At 53.4% G+C, this 26,183-nt stretch overlaps 1 protein-coding gene across 2 annotated transcripts in view; it reads left to right on the top strand.

Moving 5' to 3' along the window:
• The window catches only part of VSIG10L2 (V-set and immunoglobulin domain containing 10 like 2), a 488,239-nt gene that overhangs the window by 224,038 nt on the left and 238,018 nt on the right, over positions 1–26,183 (top strand). For both annotated transcript variants that reach the window (XM_069614080.1, XM_069614081.1), the window contains one exon: positions 11,015–11,305. In XM_069614080.1, coding sequence (XP_069470181.1) covers positions 11,015–11,305 — 291 coding nt within the window. The remainder of the gene's footprint in view (positions 1–11,014; positions 11,306–26,183) is intronic.

Here is a 26,183-nt window from a genome sequence, read left to right as displayed (position 1 = left end):
CCCCAGGCTAAAGATAAAGCCTGAACAAATACGGGGCATTACCTGGCCAGGTGATGCTCTCACCCGCCGGGGTTTATTGCTTAAACAAAGCTATCCGTAAGCTACAACAAGAGAGTGTCCTTAGTTTGGCTAACAAATGTCTTCACAAACCTATTCTTTTGAGGTCCATTGCTATTCTAGATATTAAACCAACATCACATGCTTCCCAGGCAGTCCCCTCCTGGGGTTACTCATGGTTATGCCTTCTTCATGGTCTCTGGTCAAAACAGGTTCTTACGTCTTCACAATCTCTTGTTCATCTTGGAATATCAATCGTCATAGGTCTCTCCAAGATTTCTGATTCTCTCAGATTTCCCAGAGGTTGCCCCATGACCAGAGATTCTCTCAGCATAAGATTCTCGATAACTATGGGTTACTTATTTCCCTCTTCCGTTCAGGGTTCTTTTCAGGCAGATAATATTCCCACCATCCTTCTAGGGGATTTTCTTCTTGGAGTCTTCAAGGAGACACCCCAACCTCAGGACCTGCTTTCAGAACCTGGTTCGATGGGTAGGACCTATCCCTGGGTCTTCTGCTAGAGTAGGGCTTCTGGAAGACTTTTGACAGAGCAGCTGCTGCACAGCTGACAGAATGTGTGCTGTCTCCTTCCTATCAGCAGCCTCTTCTTGTATACAGGGAGTCTTGGAAGCCTGTCTGTTTCCTCCCAGTCTTATCTTTTACCTGACCTTTTCCTGGCCCATTATAGTACTGAGCCCATGTCTGCTTTTCTAAGCCAGCCCAAAGGTGGTCATGGCATTGACCGGTTTGTTTTATGTTTCCTATTGTTTCTGTCTTTCACGGTGTTTCATTTCAAATGTGGTTTCATTATTACTTTGCTTTTATCATTTGTCAGGTCTTAAATGTTGAATGGTCTCCTCCAAGACGTCAAACCTGGGCTGAGCTACCAGAGCCATTTTTGAATTGAAAATGCATACAGACACTGTTCCATGTTTTATTTATTTATTTATTTTAATTCTTAATAACGTGCCAAATCGCCCACAGGCATCACGGCGCCCGCAGAACCATACAAGACAAGGACAAATCAGAAACAAATCAGAGAGAACAGAGAAGATCAAAGATCCATAAAAAAAGTGACAATCTATTTGAGAAACTAGGGGGCAGTAAAGAGATGAGTCTTAAGATTCTTTTTAAAGTTAACCAAGGAAGTGGAGCTCTTGAGATGAAGAGGAAGGTGTAAAGGACCAGAGGGGGGTGTCTGTACTTCGGCTCTCTATATGGTAGAGGAGAGGCACAGAGGACCCCAGCCAAGATTCTCTATTATTGGTACGTGGTTCAGCAATCAAGGCCTAGCGTCTCAGGAGATGATGCAGGCTGGTTCTTAAGTACAGTGTAGTCCCCAAGCACCCACAAAGGAATGTCCACACACTGTATTAGTTAAAACACAGTCTTTATATAATTAATTAATATTCGAGGTTATGTACACTATCACAATAACTCACTTTGTGCTCAGAAAATCAACAATGGTAAATATATACAGCTCTAAAGTGGTACCACAATTATTATCAGATCTCATTAAAGTGCTTCAACTATACGGTCAAAATGTCACACAGATCAATAAAGAGGAAACCAGCAGTAGAGAGAGGAAGGAAAGCAAGATGGTTGAACAATTGGCAGAATGCTGGCCCCGTACCAATAGACACAGTTCTGTGTGGAGATCCCCCCACCTGGGCAACCTGTAAAGCAAATATGTATCACAAGCCCAGTCCATATATTGTTCTATGAGTCTTATTTCCCTCTACAATAGTTCCACAGTCCCAATGTACCTGGAATTGTAGCGTTCGTCATCGGGGAATCGACAGCCCTTCTTGAGTGCCCTCCCTTTAAGACAGGAGTCACGGGTCGTCGAACGTCCGACGGAGTGCAGGGGTAACTACGGCGGTGAAGTGGCAGCTTTGTTCCTAGCGGTGCTTGTCTACAACAGAGCGTTCGCGTCCTGCAAGGAAGAGGCGTGCGGGGCACCTCGGTGATGATAGTTCTGGACCACAAAGAGATGATGAAGAACTTTGGCCCAGCAAGGGCATCGAGTCGTCAGCGTCTCTGTGGTCTTTAGGTAGTGGGAAACCCACCGGCGGATGCTCCTCGGCGCGTCAACGGTCAGGCCTTCTCCAGCGGGATACAGCGGGCGGCGATGCCGACGAGAGCGTCCTTGGATCAAATGAAGTTCTTGGGCAAACGGGAGCACGACGGCTCCAATCGGCGACGGCAGTCGCCGACAGTGCCGGACAACAGTCCGGGCGCTTCTCTTTGGGATTCCACCACAGTCCCTGTCTGCGGTCCGCAGCCTGTCGTAGGTCTGTCTACCAGGGAGCTTTGGCAAAGATCAGCTGGTGCACGATGGTCCCACATAGCTTGGGAAGAGGGTGCCTTACCAGGTCCTCTCTGGGTCAGTCCTTGGAGACAAAGCAGCTTTCAGATTGTGAAGGAGAGCAACAGCAATTCTTCTCTTCCATCAGGGTTTCAAGCTTAAGCTTCAGTTACTCCAGTTACTCGTCGTAGTGGACTTCAGCTTCTGAACACACATTCTAGCAGTGAGAGGCCCCCAGATATACTAGTTGATCTCCAATTCATTCTGCTGGGTCACACTCAGGCAACCAATCGGTCAGAAGGGCAGTCATGCAGGCTGGCAGCCAATCAGGTGCATAGTGCATTCAGGCCATTCACTTCTCTCCAGACACTCACAACAAGTTATGTGTATTGGGACAAGTACCCAGCCATTCAACACTCCACACTTCATGCATACCAGTTTCGGGCAGAGCTGTCTCAGTCATTGTGTCAAACACCAGATACTAGACATCCACAACACAGAATGCGTATTCGCCACTGTTAGGCAGAAACCTGTGCAGTTCCCTTAGGGACCACTGCAAAAGATTTAAGACTACAGGTGTTGGCAGTAAACCCACTTGGTAGCAGTCTGCACCACCCAGATTTACCTGGTAGCTGTGGCTGAGCAGTCAGATTTCCCTCAAGAAGAGTTAGGCAGTATGCAAAGTATACACAATAGGTACCCAGATACAATAATACAAGCAAACACTGACCAGAGCTTTGGTATCAAAGTATATAATTATTTATTTAAAAACACACAGTTTGAAACACTCAAGCACTCTTATTGTAAAATATTCTAAACACAGTTAGTATTATGATATATACACCCCTTTTTCCCTATTAGATAAATCACAGTAAAACACCACTTATTTTCATACAGAGGTGAGCGCTTAACTAGATTGCACTCTAATAAGTTTGTGAGGAAGGGGGGGTAAAAGACAGAATATGGAAAGGTACACCACTCTAAGATTCAGGAACACTGTTAGCCAGGCAGAAGAGCAAAAGTCACTGGTGAGCCAAAGTCCAAAGGCTGGGCCCACTCTTAGAGAGAGCAGAGCACAAATGCGCCCAAGATCACACAGTTACACTGTGCTTAGAAAGTCTTGCAGAGGGTTCAAAAAAGGGTTTAAAGAGGCTTTAAGAAAGTTTAGCCAGGAAGTCCCAGACTAATCCAGGTTCGAAAGCCGGGGGCTAAATCTACCCCGTACAGTCGGTGGCAAGGGAAGCCAGGTGGGACACGGTACCTTAAGTGGGAAGGATCCTCCAGCGGTGGCAGTTGTTCCTGGTAGTAGGTGCAAGTTGCGTCGGCGTCCAGGGGAAGAGAAGATCTCGACTTGGAGGAAAGATGAAGGTCGTTGCACTACCAGGGAAGAAACCAGCTGCAGAGTCTTCCGGTTAAAGGTGGTACCTTTGATTCGCGGTCGTGGTAAAACGTGGTATCCCGGTTGTCGGGGTGCTTGGCACAGGCAAGGTGGCCACGAGGTACGTCGGGAAGGCGAAAAGACGGTGAAACTGGTTATCCCCACCAGTCAAAGGAAGAAGACTCTCTGCCGGGAGATCTCCTCTGTCGTTGGGAAAAGTGGTGAGACAGTCCAGCAGGGCTCCACCGGTGGTGGTGTCGTGGCAGGTCGGCTCAGCTTCTCCCTCGTCGGATTCTTAGGTCCTGTGGCGACTTCTGAAGTTCCAGTCCCCAAAGCCCTGCTTTTATGCAGCAAACCCCCATTCACTCAGCCTAGCTGTCACTCAAACATGCTAAGTGGTGAGCCGGCCGGCTCACCACTTGGGCCAATCAGGATGGAGTGCAACTTGAGTTGCCTAGGCAACTCAGTCCAGGGTGCCTAAATTCCCCTCCACCCCTCCTAAGTACCCCAGACAGAGAGGCACCACTTTGGAGGGCTTCTGTGGAGAAGCCTGCCAAAAAGTGGAACAAAGGGCTCGACTTGGGTTGGAGTCACAGAAGAGAACACAAACGCCATTTCAGAATCAAGTTTCGGCAAAAAATACCAACCGGAGAATTAATATTAATTAAATAAACCGGCGGTATGTTCGAGGCTACCGTAAATAATTAAATAAAGATAGTAGCCTAAAACAATGGGCAATCCCATAGGAAAATATTCGCGGTTGAATATAAAAAGTAGTATCCACTGCCACCAGCCAAAACTCGATCAGGGGGGACGGAGACGTGCCCCCTCGACTAACAGACCCCGGGGCAATTGAATTGCCCCAGCCAGTACGTCCACAATATGATGTTTTGTACTGGTTCTGTTCAGAATTTAAGACTAGTAAAGTCAATGGTGACTTTAATGCCCTGGCAGACAGTAGTCAGTCCCAGGGTATGGAGTCTATACTGGGGGGTCACTATGACACCCCTGTGTCACTGCACTGAGGGTGCTGTGTAACACATATCACAAAAACACATGAAGCCCTATGGAGTAAAAGACCCCATAGCCCATTAAACACATCTAGATTCAAAGAAACACACTCAGATCATGCCCAAGAGTGAGGGTAAAAGAATCTCACTCTTGGCAGGAGAAAAAAATAAACCCCAAAAATCCAGCAAAGCTGCTGGGGGACTCACTAGGTTAGGAAATTCAGCCTAAACAGAGAATTCTCCCTAACACTCACACACTCCATTCACCCAGGTCCCACCCACAGGCGTACCCACAACATACAGTCATTAGGAAGGCTCCAGCCAGTCTGGCCTGGACTTCACAACAACACCATATATGGAACTTCCACCCAACAGCCAGCCAGGGGGAAGAGACAGAGTCAGGGCTTCCCAGGACTTTGGGAAAACAAGGTAACAGGCAATAGAAGGCAAGAGGCCACAAGGGCCATCTTGTTTCCTATCAGGAATCAACTGATTCCAATGGCAGGGCCTGGGTATCCCAAAATGGAGGATACTCAGGGCACCAGCCAAATTCAGCATGGAGCTGCCACTAGCCCATACCCTGCTATGTGGGCCACCCACAGGTGCCCAAAAACATACACGAGGGGCACAGGGATGTACCCCCACCCATGGGTGCCATAAGGGTATCCCATGTGTCTGTTCACCAAACCAAAAGAGAGAGCTGCACCGCCAGGAGTCCCACATGAACTCCTGCACAGAAAACACAACAGAACACACGATAAAAGGCAGTAAAGGACAAGGATACGGAGGCCCTGTCCCTCCGACGCATCTCCAGCATCACAGAAGTGAGTTCCACAGATTTGGCGCAATGACGCTGAAATTGGTTTTTCCAAATTTGACTGAGCGAAAGCGAGGCTGACAAAGCCTGACGTGCTCGGTGGAGATAAGTGATTGACCAGGAACATAACGTTGAATGCACTGAGTCAGGTAGGTAGGCACAGAGTTGTTCAGGCATTTGAATGTAAGAGTGAGTATTTTGAAAGATACCATTTGCTTGATGGGAAGCCAATGCAATTTCTTCCGGCCTTCGATAATGGAAAGTTGCCTTGGTAGGCCAAGCACAGATCTAACCGCACCGTTTTGAGTGATCTGAAGGGCGGCCAGATTGGCAGCAGGAGTGCCTGCTAGAAGACTGTTGCAATAGTCGAACCTGGAATTTACAAGAGCGGATGCAAGAAGGGACATATTGCTAACGAATAGGAAAGGACGCATTGCGCACAGTTGCTTGTTTATCCAGCCGCAAGTGGCTCGAACTTTAGCAACATGTGGACGCATTAAGAGTTCGTAGTCAATGATGACGCCGAGTGTCTTAACACTGTGGACCACCTTGAAAGCAAGACAAAGCAACACAGGTTTGATCCCTGGGTCCGCGCTTAAAACCTCTGGGTATTGAGCATGTTATGAATAACCAATTATAATTAAAGACACAGGGGGGTTAAAGGCACGTGATTCGTAGGCATTACAGCCAACATGAATTTAGCAGGCATTGGAGAAGGAAATAGCACTGAAAACCCCACATACATTTACTAGTTGCAGGAGATGTCCAAAGCACTGGAACATCTGGTATAATTTAGCGCATTCTTCTGGTTCAGACGTCCTTCAGAAAGCGATCTTTAAATCCCCAAAACAGTACAATTTCCATTTGCAATATATGACTATGCAGATTCTTTTATTTTCACCCGAGTACATGCTCATCTTAAACTCTAAAACCACAAAATGGGATAGGTAGATCGTTTTGAATTAATCTTAACCACTTGCATAGCGCTGGACAACCTTCCACCACTGTTTTTGCGCCTATCTGGATCATTATGGAAGAGTCCAGCTATGTGCAAATCATTATTGTAACTGCCACCAATGCGAGCAGGCCAAACACAAGCAACCCCTTGCGGCCGCACGCAGAAGCGATGTGAGCTAGCGGTTTGGGCTGGACTGCCAACTTTGAGATGGGAATAATCCTGTTTTACATATGGTCTTTCAACCTTCTGTAATGGCTTGGCAGGCTTAAAAAGCGTGGACTAGAGTGTTACCCGGAGCAATGCCACTGCTTTAGATTAAGTAACATGTAGAGATGGGCCCAAATTCACAATAGCATACAAAAATGATACTCAGTAATGGAGTACTCGACTGCATGACAAAACCCAGCTTTATTCAAAAATATCAGCCGGGATAGCTCACAACACAGTTCTCATAGCTTTTGTAGCTCTCATCATTACAATGGATGTGGAGCAGGATTTTAATACAAGACACGTCAGCCGCGTTGTCACAATACAGCAGTGATTACAAAACGTATACATGAATTTAAATGTTTAATATTGCAAAGTACATAAAGATTGTATAGGTGTTAGTTCCTTCATTGGCTAAGGCGTATCTGATGGCCCCTCCTGGGCCCAGCCCATATTCCACAATACTATTAATACATCATAACATAGGGAATCAGTTGGTTGGCATGGTTCATGATAGATAGTGTGGCACAAGGGATTTCTATTGGTTGGCACTTCGTCCACCAATCTTGGACACTCTTACAAGACGTAAAGATATGAGTGAGACATAGAGTGGGGGAAGAGAAGTCTGTATTCTCCCATAATTCCAATTAAAAGTACTGCACATTCCCAGGCCATGAGGCATACCCTCTTCCTTTGTACTTGGCCATGTGTATCATCTTGTATCTGTGTGTGTGCAGGGAGTTTCTGCAGGTGTCTTATCTGCACCCGGCTCCTAATGAATAGCCAGTGTTCTTCATGGCCGGATCACGTGGTAGGGTACCGTGGTGGGGAATTCTAATGTCCCTGTTGTATTCTGCGCGGCCACTTGAGCCACCAGTTAGTTATTCTCTATGAAGTTGTTGGCTTACTGAATACGTGCACCTGAACATCAATGGTTGTTTGTGCTTCTCATGTAACTTAATTAAATTGGGAGTCTATCACTTCACATCCTTGGAACGGTTATCTCGTCCTGGTGTTCTGCACATCCATTACTCCTTTCCTTTCTCCCTGACCTTGCACGTGCTACGAACTACTGTCTGGGCTCTGCACATTTCTGAAAAACGTGTTTTTGTGAATTCAGTATCTTGGAAATTGGTGCCTTTGCTAATTCTGAGGCCTGCTGTGGCCTGTGTGCTAGGAAAATGGCTGTAATTCTGTACTCTCGCTCCAATACTGGAGGCCTACATTCGTCTATGTTCACATTAAATTCACCTTGCGCATCTGCTATACGTTGGTGTCGCTGCATCCATTCTACCTGTAGGTTAATCTGCCCTATCAGTGTAGTGAGTCTCGTGCTTGGTATGCAGGTACCTATACTACTTGTAGTACACTACTTGTCCTTCCGATGGCATACTTTGGATCCCTACTTGTGTCGATCAGCCTAACTACTTCTTCATGGCAGATTCCTGTGCACTGATTGGTTCATGAGTCCATTTTAGTTTGCATTGTCTCTCCCTTCTAGGTTCATGGGGCGGTAGGCCTGCCTCAGTTTGTATAGTGTCTCAGTCTCGAGGTAACAGGGAGGGGCAGGGGCAGAAGTTGGTAATGACATATTCATCTGCTTCATCACAGATATCCTTCCAGTCATCACCTTTCCGTCTCAAAGTCTGATATGTCTGCTGAGCGCCTGGGTTGCCCAGCACCGTGCAGCAGTTTTGAGTTTTAGTTGCTCAGTGTCACAGAACCGTGTGGTAGGAAGTACCTAAGCCAATGAATCATGTGCCCTCCATCATAGCCAGTCACTTGTTGCCGCTCTATTTAGTGGTCTCTTGGGGCGGTCTTGAGATCCTCGGAAGCCAGTACAATGTGTAGAATAAGTGTGTGGCATCCGCCTGGGACATCAACGCCTCTATGAGGCGTGTAGAACTTGGCACGTGTTGCATCCTCTCTCTTCCTCCTACAATACCTACATTTTAAATAACTATGGATTGTACGTTTTCCAAAAAATCAAGTGGTTCACAGGTTATGGACCGTTTTAAACAATCATAATTAAAAATCACAAAAAGGGTGGCTGCACGTTTCACAGTTAGATTTAGTGTGATAGTGAGCACTTCCAGACGACTCCTATTCTTCCCCCCTGCCTGGTACGCACTCCTATTATTTCCCCGCCACCATCTCTCTCCTATCACCGTTTTCTTGTCACTTCCACACACTTAGGTTTGATAATCCCAGGTGCAGGCCCAATACGCATCATGGACAAGCGACCCTCAAGGAGAACACTATACTGGGAATGGGCACATTATAAATAACTATTTTAATTTACCCACTTCATACTCTTTTATTTTTAAAATTACATGAAACACACGTTCTATAGAAATGTAAATGAACTATTTCTAAAGCAAGAGTCAGTGAATCATTCAGAGAATCTTTTCTTGACTCGAGTCATACTTCAGTATTCATCCACAGCCCAAGAACGTGTGCCTGGTGGTGGTGTGCACTTGGTAGTTTTGGTGGTGGTGTGTACATAGAAGTGCCTTGTGGTGGTGTTTATGTGGTAGTGCAGGTGTGCACATGGTAGTGCATGGTGTTGGTGTGCACATGATAGTGGTGGTGTGTACATGGTAGTGCCTGGTGGTGGTGTGCACATGATAGTGGTGGTGTGTACATGGTAGTGCTTGGTGGTGGTGTGACAGTGGCAGTGCCTGGTGGTGGTGTGTACATGGTTTTGTTGTTGGCGGTGTGTACATGGTAGTGCTGGCTGTGGTGTGTACATGGTAGTGCTGGTGGTAATGTGTAGATGGTGGTGGTGTGTACATGGTAGTGCTTGGTGGTGGTGTGACAGTGGCAGTGCCTGATGGCGGTGTGTATATGGTAGTGCTGGTTGTGGTGAGTACATGTAGTGCCTGGTGGTGGTGTATGTATGGAAGTGCCTGGGTGTGGTGTGTACATTGTAGTGTTGGCAGTGGTATTTTTGTACTTGTCTTTTTATTGTACTTTATATCGCGCTTTTGTCCAAAGCGCCGCACATAGATAAGAAGGAGATGAGCTTTCATAGAACAACGGAACAGAGAGTAAGTGGTGATAGATAGGAGAGCCAGGGGAAGAGTGTTCCAGTGAAGAGGGGCAAAAAGCTGGAAAGAGCGGAAGCAGGATTCATCACAGAGGGCATGGGGACAGTCAGCCTGAAAAGACAGGAAGAGTGAACAGAGTGCGAAGGAGTGTAGAATGAGAGAAGAGAAGCAAGATAGTCAGGGGAGAGTCCATAGAGAGGTTTAAAAACTAAACAAAGAATTTGAAATTTGTGTTGGGAGTGAAAGGGTAACCAACCAAGAGAGACAAGAGGCAAGAGATGGTGAGATAGATTCCTGATAGGAAAGAAGACAAAGTAAACGAATAGAAGAATGATACATTGATTTGAGAGGGGCAAGACGAGAGCAAGGAAGATCAAAAAGCATGACAAAGCAATAAAATAAACGAGAAAAAATAAGTGAAGACATGACAAGTTTCGTTGCATGAAAGGTAAGAAGGGGACGAGCTCTGCAAATATTGTAGAGATGAAATCGTCAGGAACGAGATGTGAGGGAAATATTTGATTTGATTTATTGATTTATAAAGCGCTTTACACCAAGGCGCTGTACAGCGGAACAACATAAAACATAACAACATCAACAAAATAACAGTGCAGCAGAATCAACAAAACAGTGAAAAGAGCAATTAACTGAAGGGGGAGAGGGGGAATAGGGCAGTGGGATCGGGTAGGAGGGAGGGGTGGTGAAGAGTTGGAAGAGGGAAATATGGGGAGCAAAGGAAAGATTAGAATCAAGACGCAGTAGGAGAAATGGGAAGAGTAGAGGGAGGAAAAGAAATAGACAAAGGGGGGGATTGTGGGGGAAGAGTGTTAGCAGGAAAGAAGAAGACCTCAGTCTTCCTTGCATTTAGAGTCAGGAAATGAGAGGCCACCCAGATTTGATGGCGGAAAGACGTGTTGAAAGAGTGCGATGAATTCCAGGAGAGAAAGACGAGAAAGATAGAAAAAGCTGAGTATCATCGGCATAAAAGTGATGCTATAATCCAAAGGAAGAAATTACAGGAGCAAGTAATGAAGTGCATAAGGAACATAGAAAAGGGCACAAAACTGACCGATGTGTACTCACGCAGAGAGTAAGGCTCTGGATACAGGGTTGTGTAATATGTTTATTTGGTGCATATCAGTTGATTTGGTGCATCTCAGTTAGCTTTTAGAACTCAAAGTAAACTGCAGCTGTTCCAGTAATGCCCACATGTGCCATTACTCTTGCAGAGTCGCCGAGCCTCGAGACGGAGCAGAACCAGCTGTCTATTATGGAAGGAGGAAGTATTCAGTTGCCCTGCCAGCTCACGGCGTCCAACCCTTCCTCCAAAGTCCTCTGGTACGACAATAAGAACAGCTTAATCACCCAAGACTCTGCAAAATATGGAGTGCAGCAGCAAGGCCACTGGTCCAACCTGACGGTCAGGGACGCTGAGTGGAACGTGGATGGTGGCGATTACCAGTGCTCGGCCGTCAATGCCGTGGGAAACGCTAAAGTCACCGTGAAGCTGATCATTCGCCGTAAGTCACGCTTACCTTTACCTCCCAAATGCATTGATGTCCACCACCTTACGCACGTGTGTGACATGTAATATTTGACGTCCTCTCTGGTGCTAAGAGAGCCAGATGTGTAAGGGGCAGGTAGCACCAGAGTCTGCCGCCGACTTGGGAAGGTCTTTCAATTATTCCTGAGTCCTCACACACCTTCCTGGCAAACTGACAAAGCGGGTGGCCATTGCACCCAATTACTCACCAGTGAGGAAAAATGTACCTTTGCAGCATTTAATGGAGAATGTAAGGAGCAATCAGATTCGCAGTGACCTCCGTTTAAGGGCAGCACCCCCTTGATAACTGCATATCGGGCCTCATTCCGAGTAGGGCGGTAAGGGATACCGGGAACCGGTAAGGAGACCGGTGCTGGTAATCCCTTACCGTCCTACTACAAGGTCCCTTAGCGGGTCCCTCCAGTAACGCCTGGTCTGACCAGCCGTTATGGACGGGACCCGCAAAGGGACCAGGGCGCAAATAGCGGGCTTGACATGCGCGAGCCCGTTATTTGCGCCCTCCCCATTCCCATTGAGCCTATGGGGGCTCAAATGGGAATGGAGAATGGTTTTTTCAATGGGGACTTACCGGTCCCACAAAGGTCGGAATACACCGGTAAGTCCCCATTGAACTAGACCTGTGCCGGACCCGTTACTGGTGGCAGTCATGGCGCAAATAGGCCATGACTACCACCAATCTCGCAATGAGGCCCATCCTCCTTCTAAATGTCAGTTTCCATCATGCTCGGTAAGTAGAGCCTGTTGAATATTCTGCCCACATAGCACATAGTTCCCGATATATTTTATGGCCACTTAGCATACTGTATTCAGTTTATAATATGCTCAGAGGGCAGAGAAGGTTCAGATTCCTTTATTTATTTATTTATTGCATTTAGTTATACGCCCAAACCCTTGGGTGTCACGGCGTAGGTTACATACATCGTGAGCATCTTAAGCAGTTACAAGGTTTCTAGGGCGTCTTCCACAGATATGTAGGGAAAGAACAGTGCAGGTGGATTCTACAAATCAGAGTGGGTTACTTGCAGGTTTGGAGTCATTCAGGGTGAGGAGACATAATGTGTTGGACTTGCGGTGTTAGTATTTAAAGTATTAAGGTGCCGATTCATGGAATTAATGTGCGCCGAAAATTCCCGCGCAGAGGTGCCAAAAAGTGCGAATCGCAGTAAAAGTGCGAAAATCGCAGTGCATGTGCGAAAATCGCAGGGAAACCAGCGCACATCGATTCATGGAAGTCCGTGCGTGAGAAAAACATTGGATGTGCGCTGAAAAAGTGCGCCGCGCACGCCGGCGCACAGGCCATCCAACAGTGTGCGCCACGGCTACTGCGAAATCGCACATAGCGCGGCGCACATCACAAAAGTAGGCGGAACACGGGGCGTAACACTCGGAATCGGGAACAATGCGTGAAAATATGGGCGTCACGGGGGAAGTACGGGAGGCAAGTGCGCGGAACGCCCACACGCTCGCCTACAACCCGTATTCATGGAATCGAATAGGGCAAACCAGTGCACGGTGAAATACGCGCACAGGGCCAAACAAGTACGCCACAAGAAAGCAGGCGGTAGCGTCCCTACGCCTGAAATAAATGTGCGCCAAAATGTGCGCTAACAAAAAGCACCCATATACAGCCATGATGAATGGTCCATACAGTGGCCCTCTAGGACAAATGAGGTGCAAAGGGGTACCGACAAACACGGACACCCGCTGTGTGAAAAATAGCATGTGCGTGTGTTTCTGGGTGCGCGGGAAGTTCCACACGCGATTAGCCTGGGTACGTGTACTTCGGGGTGCGCGGGAAGTTCCACACGCGATTAGCCTGGGTACGTGTGTTTCGGGGTGCGCGGGAAGTTCAACGCGCGATTGGCCTGGGTACATGTGTTTCGGGATGTGCGGGAAGTTCCACACACGATTGGCCTGGGTACGTGCGTTTTGGGATGCGCGGGAAGTTCCACACGCGATTGGCCTGGGTACGTGTACTTCGGGGTGCTCGGGAAGTCCCACACGCGATATCAGCAGGGTACGTGTATTCCGAGGTGCGCGGGAAGATTCACACGCGATTTTAGCCGGGTACTTGTATTTCGGTGGTGCCGGGGAATGCCACACGTGATTTGGCCGTGTGGGTCCTCCCAGGTGTTCCCTCTACACCCTCCACGGCCCCTGCAGGCAGCCCACACCACAGGGGACTACCGTGCACCCCTACACATGTCCCACAGGCAACCCATCCACCATGGCCATGCCCCCAGCCAAACCACATGTCACCTTGCACTACTGATCACCAACACATGTCTCTCAGCACCCCCACCAGACAGGGGCACCCTCCACCAGCCCCCCACTCATGTCTCCCAGCCCCCCCACCACCCAGGAGCACCCTCCACCAGGCCCCCACTCATGTCTCCCTGCACCCCACCCCCACCAGTCAGGGGCACCCTCCACCAGGCCCCCACTCATGTCTCCCAGCACCCCCACCCCCCAGCATCCAGGGGCACCCTCCACCAGGCCCCCACTCATGTCTTCCATCACCCCCACCCCTCAGCAGTGGAGGGCACCTTCCACCAGGCCCCCACTCATGTCCCCCTGCACCTCCACCCCCCGGCATCCAGGGGCACCCTCCACCAGGCCCCCACTCATGTCTCCCATCATCCCCACCCCCACCAGTCAGGGGCACCCTCCACCAGGCCCCCACTCATGTCCAACTCATGTCTCCCATCACCCCCACCCCCCAGCAGTGTAGGGCACCCTCCACCAGGCCCCCACTCATGTCCAACTCATGTCTCCCATCACCCCCACCCACCGGCATCCAGGGGCACCCTCCACCAGGCCCCCACTAATGTCTCCCATCACCCCCACCCCCCAGCAGTGCAGGGCACCCTCCACCAGGCCCCCACTCATGTCTCCCTGCACCCCCACCCCCCACCAGTCAGGGGCACCTTCCACCAGGCCCCCACTCATGTCCCCCTGCAACCCCACCCACCTGCATCCAGGGGCACCCTCCACCAGGCCCCCACTCATGTCCCCCTGCAGCCCCACCCCCCAGCATCCAGGGGCACCCTCCACCAGGCCCCCACTCATGTCTCCCTGCACCCCCACCCCCCAGCAGTGCAGGGCACCCTCCACCAGGCCCCCACTCATGTCTCCCAGCACCCCCACCCCCAGCAGTGCAGGGCACCCTCCACCAGGCCCCCACTCATGTCCCCCTGCACCCCCACCCACCAGCATCCACGGGCACCCTCCACCAGGCCCCCACTCATGTCCAACTCATGTCTCCCACCACCCCCACCCCCCAGCAGTGCAGGGCACCCTCCACCAGGCCCCCACTCATGTCCCCCTGCACCCCCACCCACCAGCATGCAGGGGCACCCTCCACCAGGCCCCCACTCATGTCCCCCCCACCAGCATGCAGGGGCACCCTCCACCAGGCCCCCACTCATGTTCCCCTGCACCACCACCCCCAGAATCCAGGGGCACCCTCCACCAGGCCCCCACTCATGTCTCCCTGCACCCCTACCCCCCGCCACTCAGGGGCACCCTCCACCAGGCCCCCACTCATTTCTCCCTGCACCCCCACCAGTCAGGGGCACCCACCACCAGGCCCCCACTCATGTCTCCCCGCACCCCCACCCCCCAGCATCCAGGGGCACCCTCCACCAGGCCCACACTCATGTCTCCCATCACCCCCACCCCCCAGCAGTGCAGGGCACCCTCCACCAGGCCCCCACTCATGTCCCCCTGCACCCCCACCCCCCAGCGTCCAGGGGCACCCTCCACCAGGCCCCCACTCATCTCTCCCATCACCTCCACCCCCCACCAGTCAGGGGCACCCTCCACCAGGCCCCCACTCATGTCCAACTCATGTCTCTCAGAACCCCCACCCCCCAACAGTGCAGGGCACCCTCCACCAGGCCCCCACTCATGTCCAACTCATGTCTCCCATCACCTCCACCCACCAGCATCCAGGGGCACCCTCCACCAGGCCCCCACTCATGTCTCCCATCACCCCCACCCCCCTGCAGTGCAGGGCACCCTCCACCTGGCCCCCACTCATGTCTCCCTGCACCCCCACCCCCCACCAGTCAGGGGCACCCTCCACCAGGCACCCACTCATGTCCCCCTGCACCCCCACCCACCAGCATCCAGGGGCACCCTCCACCAGGCCCCCACTCATGTCCCCCTGCGCCCCCACCCACCAGCATCCAGGGGCACCCTCCACCAGGCCCCCACTCATGTCCCCCTGCACCACCCCCCAGCATCCAGGGGCACCCTCCACCAGGCCCCCACTCACGTCTACCTGCACCCCCACCCCCCAGCAGTGCAGGGCACCCTCCACCAGGCCCTCACTCATGTCTCCCAGCACCCCCACCCCCCAGCAGTGCAGGGCACCCTCCACCAGGCCCCCACTCACGTCCAACTCATGTCTCCCAGCAGCCCCACCCCCCAGCACTGCAGGGCACCCTCCACCAGGCCCCCACTCATGTCCAACTCATGTCTCCCACCACCCCCACCCCCCAGCAGTGCAGGGCACCCTCCACCAAGCCCCCACTCATGTCCCCCTGCACCCCCACCCACAAGCATCCAGGGGCTGCCTCCACCAGGCCCCCACTCATGTCCCCCTGCACCCCCACCCCTCAGCATCCAGGGGCACCCTCCACCAGGCCCCCACTCATGTCTCCCTGCACCCCCACCCCCACCAGTCAGGGGCACCCTCCACCAGGCCCCCACTCATTTCTCCCTGCACCCCCACCAGTCAGGGGCACCCTCCACCAGGCCCCCACTCATGTCTCCCCGCACCCCCACCCCCCAGCATCCAGGGGCACCCTCCAACAGGCCCCCACTCATGTCTCCCATCACCCCCACCCCCAGCAGTGCAGGGCACCCTCCACCAGGCCCCCACTCATGTCTCCCTGCACCCCACCCCCACCAGTCAGGGGCACCCTCCACCAGGCCCCCACACATTTCTCCCTGCACCCCCACCAGTCAGGGGCACCCTCCACCAGGCCCCCACTCATGTCTCCCCGCACCCCCACCCCCCAGCATCCAGGGGCACCCTCCACCAGGCCCCCACTCATCTCTCCCATCACCCCCACCCCCCACCAGTCAGGGGCACCCTCCACCAGGCCCCCACTCATGTCCAACTCATGTCTCCCAGCATCCCCACCCCCCAGCAGCGCAGGGCACCCTCCACCAGGCCCCCACTCATGTCCAACTCATGTCTCCCATCACCTCCACCCACCAGCATCCAGGGGCACCCTCCACCAGGCCCCCATCATGTCTCCCATCACCCCCACCCCCCAGCAGTGCAGGGCACCCTCCACCAGGCCCCCACTCATGTCTCCCTGCACCCCCACCCCCCACCAGTCAGGGGCACCCTCCACCAGGCCCCCAATCATGTCCAACTGATGTCTCCCATCACCCCACCCACCAGCATCCAGAGGCACCCTCCACCAGGCCCCCATTCATGTCTCCCTGCACCCCACCCATCAGCATCCAGGGGCACCCTCCACCAGGCCCCCACTCATGTCCCCCTGCACCCCCACCCACCAGCATCCAGGGGCACCCTCCACCAGGCCCCCACTCATGTCTCCCATCACCCACCCCCCAGCAGTGCAGGGCACCCTCCACCAGGCCCCCACTCATGTCCCCCTGCACCCCCACCCCCCAGCATCCAGGGGAACCCTCCACCAGGCACCCACTCATGTCTTCCTGCTCCCCCACCCCACAGCATCCAGGGGCACCCTCCACCAGGCCCCCACTCATGTCTCCCATCACCCCCACACCCCAGCAGTGCAGGGCACCCTCCACCAGGCCCCCACTCATGTCCCCCTGCACCCCCACCCCCTAGCTTCCAGGGGCACCCTCCACCAGGCCCCCACTCATGTCTCCCATCACCCCCACGCCCCAGCAGTGCAGGGCACCCTCCACCAGGCCCCTACTCATGTCCCCCTGCACCCCCACCCCCCAGCAGTGCTGGGACACCCTCCACCAGGCCCCCACTCATGTCTCCCATCACCCCCACACCCCAGCAGTGCAGGGCACCCTCCACCAGGCCCCCACTCATGTCTCCCAGCACCCCCCAGCATCCAGGGGCACCCTCCACCAGGCCCCCACTCATGTCTCCCAGCACCCCCACCCCCCAGCATCCAGGGGCACCCTCCACCAGGCCCCCACTCATGTCTCCCTGCACCCCCACCCCCCACCAGTCAGGGGCACCCTCCACCAGGCCCCCACTCATTTCTCTTAGCGCCCCCACCCCCCAGCATCCAGGGGCACCCTCCACCAGGCCCCCACTCATGTCTCCCATCACTCCCACCCCCAGCAGTGCAGGGCACCCTCCACCAGGCCCCCACTCATGTCCCCCTGCACCCCACCCCCAGCATCCAGGGGCACCCTCCACCAGGCCCCCACTCGTGTCTCCCATCACCCCCACCCCCCACCAGTCAGGGGCACCCTCCACCAGGCCCCCACTCATGTCCAACTCATGTCTCCCAGCACCCCACCCCCCAGCAGTGCAGGGCACCCTCCACCAGGCCCCCACTCATGTCCAACTCATGTGTTCCATCACCCCCACCCACCAGCATCCAGGGGCACCCTCCACCAGGCCCGCACTCATGTCTCCCATCACCCCCACCCCCCAGCAGTGCAGGGCACCCTCCACCAGGCCCCCACTCATGTCTCTCTGCACCCCCAACCCCCACCAGTCAGGGGCACCCTCCACCAGGCCCCCACTCATGTCCAACTCATGTCTACCATCACCCCCACCCACCAGCATCCAGGGGCACCCTCCACCAGGCCCCCACTCATGTCCCCCTGCACCCCCACCCACCAGCATCCAGGGGCACCCTCCACCAGGCCCCCACTCATGTCCCCCTGCTCCCCCACCCACCAGAATCCAGGGGCACCCTCCACCAGGCCCCCACTCATGTCCCCCTGCACCCCCACCCCCCAGCATCCAGGGGCACCCTCCACCAGGCCCCCACTCATGTCTCCCTGCACCCCCACCCCCCAGCAGTGCAGGGCACCCTCCACCAGGCCCCCACTCATGTCTCCCAGCACCCCCACCCCCCAGCAGTGCAGGGCACCCTCCACCAGGCCCCCACTCCTGTCTCCCAGTACCCCCACCCCCCAGCCCTGCGATTTGCCTGGGTACGTGTATTCCTGGGGTGCGCGGGTAGTCTCACATGCGATACCATCAGGGTACGTGTATTATGGGTCCGCGTGAACTTCCACATGCAATACCAGCAGGCTACGTGTATTACGGGGTTCGCGGGAAGTTCCACACGCGATTGCCCTGGGTACGTGTATTTCTGGGTGCGTGTGAAGTTTCACATGCGATTTTGCAGGGTACGTGTATTTCGGTGGGCGCGTGAAGTTCCACACGCGACTGGACCTGTGAGAGTGGGGTACGTGTATTCCAGGGGTGGGCGGGAATATTTACTCACGACTGGGCCTGGGAGAGCGTGTTACGTGTATTCCTGGGGTGGGCGGGAAGATTCACACGGTCGCCTACAACGCGCCAAAAAATAAATGGTCCAATCCTGAAACACGTACGCCAGCATGAAGCAGGCATATGTCGACCCGCGCAGCATAAAAGTGCGCGCAAGCAACAAACAAGCTCAGACGCCAGGATGAATATACCGTTCCTAGCAGCAGTGGCCGTGGGTTACCAAAGGAGGAGGAGGAGGATTGTGAGGGCCTGAATTTTCACTCCCAGAACCAGCCTTTTTGGGATGCCTGATGACCAGGTGTATGGGAGGTACAGGTTTCCACCACACATAATACTGGACCTGGTCAGTGAGTGGGAGGATGACCTCACATCACCCACCCTGTGCTCCCAAGCACTCAGCCCCTTGGAGAAGATCCTTAATGTACTGCACTTCTTGGCCACTGGATCATTTCAGCGGACAAGTGCCATAGTGGGTGGTGTGTCACAGGCCACACGGTCATGCTGCCTACACCAGGTCTTGAACATCATCACTGCACGCCCATCAGTCCGCAGGCACATATACCTGCCCAGGACACCTGCAGAAAGGCAGGCTGCCGCCCTGGATTTCTATGGTGTGGCACAATTCCCCAAAGTGCTAGGTGCCATTGACTGCACCCATGTGGCACTAGGTCCCCCCAGGGCATCTGAGCACATCTATAGGAACCGCAAGCACTGGCATTCCATCAACGTGCAGGTAGTATGTAATGCCAAGGGAATCATCACCTCAGTATATGCCAACTATCCAGGGTCCACTCACGACAGCTTCATTTACCGAATGTCTACCCTAAGCCGGGACCTAGAAGCTGGGCGGCATGGCGATACATGGCTGCTTGGTGAGTATGAATGCCACTGCACATGCATGCATGTTAGATGCAGAGTTATGTCACTACCCCACTAATGATACCCATCACCTCCTCACCAGGGGACAGTGCCTACCCTCTGAGCACCCACATGATGACGCCAATTCGGAACCCCATCACCCCTCCCGAGGTAAGATACAACACAGCCCATATTGAAACCCGGGGCATAGTGGAGCGGACATTCGGAGTGCTCAAGTCACGCTTTCGCTCCCTTGACCGTTCTGGCGGGCAGCTGTTATATGCGCCCCCAGTAGTGTGCAGGATCATAGTGGCAGCATGTGTCCTGCACAATGTTGCAACACGCCGGGGCCTGGCTGTGGACATGGTGGTGCCCCCACATCCCCAACCACATGCACGCCCGCTGCGCATGGGAGGCGAAAGGGCAAGGGGTGAGGCAGCCCGTACGCAGCTGGCGGCTAATTACTTCACATAGACATCACACCCCTGAGGAGTGCACACAGCCCTGGCACATACCATCTGATCAGCAATGATGACTCGACCTGACAATTATGACGAACAAAGGGACAGTCAACTGTCAGAACCATAGCAGCCTGAGATTGTTCATGTGGAAGTGTCAGAATGTGTGCATCCCTACCTACACAAACACCACCAATGCAGTGTCATCAAAAGACACACTTCCATGCTGCAGAAATGAATACCCACTTGCAAAATACTACATGAGAACAGTGCCATGTCACCCAACCCCTCCCCGGCACGGCCACACAACACACCATGGCATGTCATGCAATGTGAGAGCAAACAAAGTAATCCCCACAACATGCCCCAAGTGTCACCAACTACAGTGTCCCTAATGGAAACTGGCCACACATGAAATGCTCACAGTAATGCAGGACTTACAACACACATTACCAAATACTTACCAAGAATACCAATCACCTACACAACCTCAACCCTACCTTAAACATGACATTACAGACTTACAAAATTGGTAGCCTCACTACCTGATAATGCCAGCACTTCGAACACTTCCAAGTATACAGTGTTAGCGCCACGCAAGAGTGTAGGTGCACTGCTTACAACATGGACTCCAGTTCCAAGGTAGACCGCCTTGTGAAGACATGAGAAATGGACCTGCAAATTAAGAGGATGAGATGGATGCAGAGGCACATATCAATACACCATGCAGTGTACAATACAACAACAATATGCACTATGAATGTATACATAGTATTGACTACAGACTGCCCACACATCAAATGGGAGTCCAACGTCACCATGTACGGCAATGTCACTTGGGCACACCCTTTGCAAGCCCATGGAAACGGGAAGCAGGAGGGGTGTGTCTCACACAAACCCAAGCATCTGAACCAAATTCATGACAAGCCTGCATGTGCCCAGCCACAATACATTGTATGCTCACGGGAGCCACACAAGGCAACACACTGTCCAAAAAACAAAAATTAAAAAAAAATTTAAATACAAAAAAAATCAAAAATGGCCATTAATGGACCGGGGGGGGTGGGGGAGGCCACCCAAGAGGTCCGAGGACAGGGTGCACACCAAAACCCACCTGTGTGGATCTTGCGAAAAAAAAAAAACACCTCCATGGGCTCATGGCCTGCACGGCTACCCTATTGTGAGAGAATCACTGCTGTCGCTCTCCTCACCCTCTGCAGCTGCATCAGGAGGTGGTGGCACTATGGGAGGCAGCCCACGCAAAGCCCTAGTCTGGTCCTCCATGGCAGCAAGCATGCAGGTGTGGAAGGTCTCGTTCTGGAGGATAATTGTGCGTAGGTCCCCATGCAACAACTCACGGGATGCCCGGACCTCCGCCCTAGTTGCCTGCATCTCAGCTGAGAGCGTACGTGTGAGACTCTCCAGCTGCTGTTCTGTCCTTCTGTTTGTTGAAGCCTCAAGCTCAACAAGAGTCGTCCTGAGGTGAAGGAGTTCCACCCTCAGGGCTTCCCTGTGGCCCTGGGACTCTATGGAAATGGCTTCCTGCAGAGTCGCCAGTGCCCCCCGCCTGTCCCTGTCGGACGCCAACATGTCCTCCCTGTGTGACTGGCAGATGGAGTCTGTTGCCTGCTGTAGTTGCTCCATCAGCCTTTCGGGGGGGACAATGGAAGTGGCCACCCTATCCATGCCCTGAGCCATCATCTCTGATGATGCTGCCTGTTGGGTTGCCATACCGTATATGGATTGCTCCCATGCGGTATTGCCAGGTGGCATACGGCCACCACGTCGGCGGGCACCACACCTGTCTGGGGAAAGGCGAACTGCGCCTTGCTGTGCCGGCACTGCCTGAGGCTGCAGGACTGCATTCCCCCTCTGATCTGCTGGCCCAGGAACAGGATCAGATGTTGCGGAGTGTGACCCTGCATCCGTAACCACCAAAGGCGTACCTGCCAACACTGACATCCCCATTGAGGGTTTTAACCCTGGTGCAGGTGGGTCGGACAGAACAGAATCCCTCCCAGGAACACTCACCTGCAACGGCACATAGGTCTCATCATCCGAATCGACACCTGAATACAGCTCGGGGGAGGTGCAGCCAGAGACACCCCTTGAGAGCACGACCTACAGCAGTTGTGGGTTCTCACCCACCACCACACCACGTCCCTCACTGGTGGTCGGTCGGGCCTGAGACCCCTCCTGGGTCTGCACCATCTCCACAACCCCAGCAGTATCAAGTGCGTCTTCCCCTGCAGACATAAAAGAAAACAAATGGAAACAGGCATTAGCACTATGGCACACAATTAGGGCTGAGAAGCTACAGAAACAGTACTTGATTGACACATGTCCCACATGACTAAAACCCTCCCATGCATGCACCATCACTGCGTGTGAAGGGGAGGCAGATGGCACACATTGATGACACCAAGATGGAAGATGAACACATTTGCTGCATGCTGCCTAGCAGTGGCATCACACATTGGCCTGTGATTGGCAGGTCAAATACACATGCCATCACACAGAAGGCATGTACCCTAGCTATAAAGTGAAGAGGGAGAGGAGGGCACCAATTGTTCATTCAGTCTAGTTTGCTCATGAAATAGATTTTTTCATTGAAATGGTTCAAATGTTTAACCTGGAGCTGCCAGTCCAAAATGGTCGTATAGCACAGGGACATGTCTAAACAAATCATGTCCAGGAAACAAAGCCAGTCCACTGTACCATAGCCATGTCAGACATGTGACAATAGGACTGAGAAATGCCTAGTAAAAGTGGTGGTATGCAAACAATCTGCCTGAATAAACAGAGGAAAATAAGCAACAATGTTGTGGCAAGATGACACTTCAAGGGCAACTGGCGTGGTGTTGGGCTAGATGTCTAATGTTGGCAGAAGGGATACTGCTATACCCAAATGCTGGTGCGCAGAATGTATTGGATGAGGCACATGGGTGACCCAAACCACTCAGGCACACACACCCTCACCTGGCACCCAAACAGAAGCCCTCACACACACACCATGCACATGGATGACACACACATGCATGTGCACTCACCGGACAATGCCTCGTAATCTGCCAGTTCTCCCACGCCTTGGATCTGTTCCTCCGTGACGTAGGTCCCAGCAACATGCTCATGTGGAGTGAGTTCTATGTCCTCTGCTGGAGACCCACCTCCAGTCACTAGAGTAGCGGCATGACTTGAGGCCAGTTTATTCTTTGCCCTGCGCTTCAGGTCATTCCAGCACTTGTAGCATTCATTAGCTGTGCGCCTCTCGATTTCAAGGGCACTTATGATGTCCGCGATGGTCTGCCAGTGTGCCATACGTTGTGCAGGTGTGGTCTTGGATCCTGCAACAATCACCATTTCGCGGTCATGTGCGGACACATACTCTACAAGTGCATTCAGTTCGGCCTCATTGAAGCTGGGCTTCCTTGACGGGAGGACTGTGTAGCCGTGTCTGGGGCATCAGCCTCTACTGGACGAGCACTCTTCCTATTCCGCTTGGAAGGTGGTGGGGATCCTGAGTGTCCTACGCCGCTCTGGACACTAGGGGCAGGAGCCGTGGTGGACTCTGTACTAGGAGTGTGGGATTGCACACTCAGCATGGGAGTTGGTGCAGGCATTAGCTCAAGTGTGATGGTGTCAGGGGGAATGTCAGCAGGATGGACTTGGACCGACACTGTCCTGGCTGGGTGTGTGAGAGGTGGGGTGGATGGAGCCGCAGGTGCCCCTGCAGCCTCCCCAGCCTGCCTACGCGGGGCAGCAGATGACCTAGCTGCCCCTGATCCACGTGGCCTGATGACACCAACGTGCACCGGCGCACGTGGCCTAGACCTGCTGACCTGGGAGTCAGCCATGGAGTCACCCTGTGCCAGGTCTGGTTCCACAGTGGGCTGGTCCAACAAGGGCTGAGCATGGATGGTGTCAGGCACGTTACCCTCAACCAGGGGGGGGGGGGGCATGGGTGTCCCTGACTGCTCCTCCACACATGGGGGGCTAGGGGCACCCTGCAAGTCATGGCCACGTCCCCTACCGGATCCACCACGGCCACCACTTGGGGCTCGCCACCTTTGCCACCCTTACGGCTTGTCCGCCTCCCAGCCATGGCACTGATGTTATTGTGCGTATGGGAGTTGCTGTGAACTATTGTCCTGGGCAATTGGGGGTCAAAGGGGTTGGGTACCAGATGGTAATCGTACCCTAGTGCTCTAGCAAGGCTGTATGTCACCCCTGGGGAAAGATGACGGGTCAAAAGGGAAGTAAGGTGCACGCAACCCCTCCTAGTCCACGTGTGGAAAAATAAACCTGCACTACGCTGTGGCACCCAGAAACAGAAGAATGAACGTATGCGTGTCACACGCAGCCTAGAATGACCTCTGAAGGGGTATGTGACACACGGGGCAAGCACAGATGTTAAATACGTGCACGACTCACCGTCTGCCAGGAACAAAAGCGTGAAAAATATGCGCGGGTGCGCGTTGGCAACACCCCCGCCAAAAGAAGAATTGTACGCTGTCTGAGGAGACAGGACAACAGTAGAAGGGAACACTGTTTGAGGAAACAGGCCCAGCAAAAAGAGGAAAAGAGAAAAAGCTGTCAGAGGTAACAGGGAGTACGAACTTGAAACGCTGTGAAGTAAATCGCGTGTGAACCGACAAGAAGTACAGATTTCACCCACTCGCTCTCCACGAAAAGCACGTACAAGGAAATGGCGTTTTATACACACGTCACAGACGCGCATACGCGATGAGGCCATTTCCACCAATTACACGCTTTGACACTCGGACGTGTATTTTTTTTTTACACGCGCCATTCTCTACGGCCATGCATGCGCGTGACGTCATAGATGCGTATGGGGGCCTTTGGGCCAATGAAATCGCGTATGCGTGCAGACGCGCTTACGCGCTAAGGGCCTTTCCTCGAATTACACGCAGACGTGCAGGATTTTCACATGCCAAATCACTCCGTATCAAGCTGGCCACGCGTAAGCACACGGAAGACCATGCTCCTGCCCAGAAAGCTGATTTACTGCCCCCCAGAGCCCCGACCACGCTCCCACCTGCCATCTGCTGCTGCCTGACTGCCTGCTGCCCACGTGTCCTGCCATTTGCTGCCTGCACATCAGCCAGGGGTGCTGTTGCTGTGACCACCCCTGCTGGAACCGAAGACTCCCGACTGGGATTCCATCACTCCACAGCCCAGCCCCAGGACCCAGTTGCCCTCCCACTCCTGCCTCTGGGGTTGTCATGTCGGGCACTGCAACATCTGGCACCACTGACAACCCCCGGCCAGAGAGGCAGAGGGGCACCAGCTTCACTGCCACCAAAGTTGGTGTCCTGGTGGAGCAAGTCCTGGGGCAGTATGATGCCCTCTTCGGAAGTGTGCGCGCCGACAAGGAAGGACGGACTCGGATCTGGATGGAAATCGTGACTGCCATCAACGCGGAGGGGGTGGCAGTCCGCGACTTCCAACATGTCAAGAAGCGCTGGGAGGACTTCAGGTCCAGGACCCTCAACAAGGCCCGGCGCCTCTTGAAGGCAGCGGATGCTAAGGGGCGCCGGGCCACTTGTCGGAAGATCAGATGAGGGTCCTGGAACGCATATCCCCAGCGCTCCAGGTCCAGGTCCTTGAGAGGCAGACCCGACTGGATTCGAGCGGTAAGTGTACATGCATCATGATTGTAAGCTGTGCGTGTGGTGATGTGCCAGTAGTGTGCAGGTTGCACATCTGTTTGTATGGGGCCGAGTATGGGTGGGGGTGTACAGGGCCGTGAGGCTAACACATGCGAGGGCTGTCATGTGTGAGTCATGTATGGTGCTTGTGTGTGTAGGCTTGCATGTCAAATGCAGTTGTGTGGGCACACATGTTTGGATGAATGTGTATGTAAGTAGGCATGTTCGTGATGTCATGCATGTATGTTGTTTTCAGCTGCATGTATCAGCACTGTGTACATGTGCATGTGTGTGTATTTGACAAGGGTGCAACAGTGATGCAACATGGATGCATGTGACAGAGGGATGTGGAAGCCTGATTGGCAGATGTGACATGGATGCCCATCTGAACACTGCGACAGTTGGCTGAGG

The sequence above is a fragment of the Ambystoma mexicanum genome, chromosome 9 (assembly GCF_040938575.1).
Source record: "Ambystoma mexicanum isolate Mex_15411 chromosome 9, UKY_AmexF1_1, whole genome shotgun sequence".
Classification (NCBI taxonomy): Eukaryota; Metazoa; Chordata; class Amphibia; order Caudata; family Ambystomatidae; genus Ambystoma; species Ambystoma mexicanum.
The sequence above is the reverse complement of the archived record's forward strand: the minus strand, read 5'-3'. Positions and strand labels throughout refer to the sequence as shown.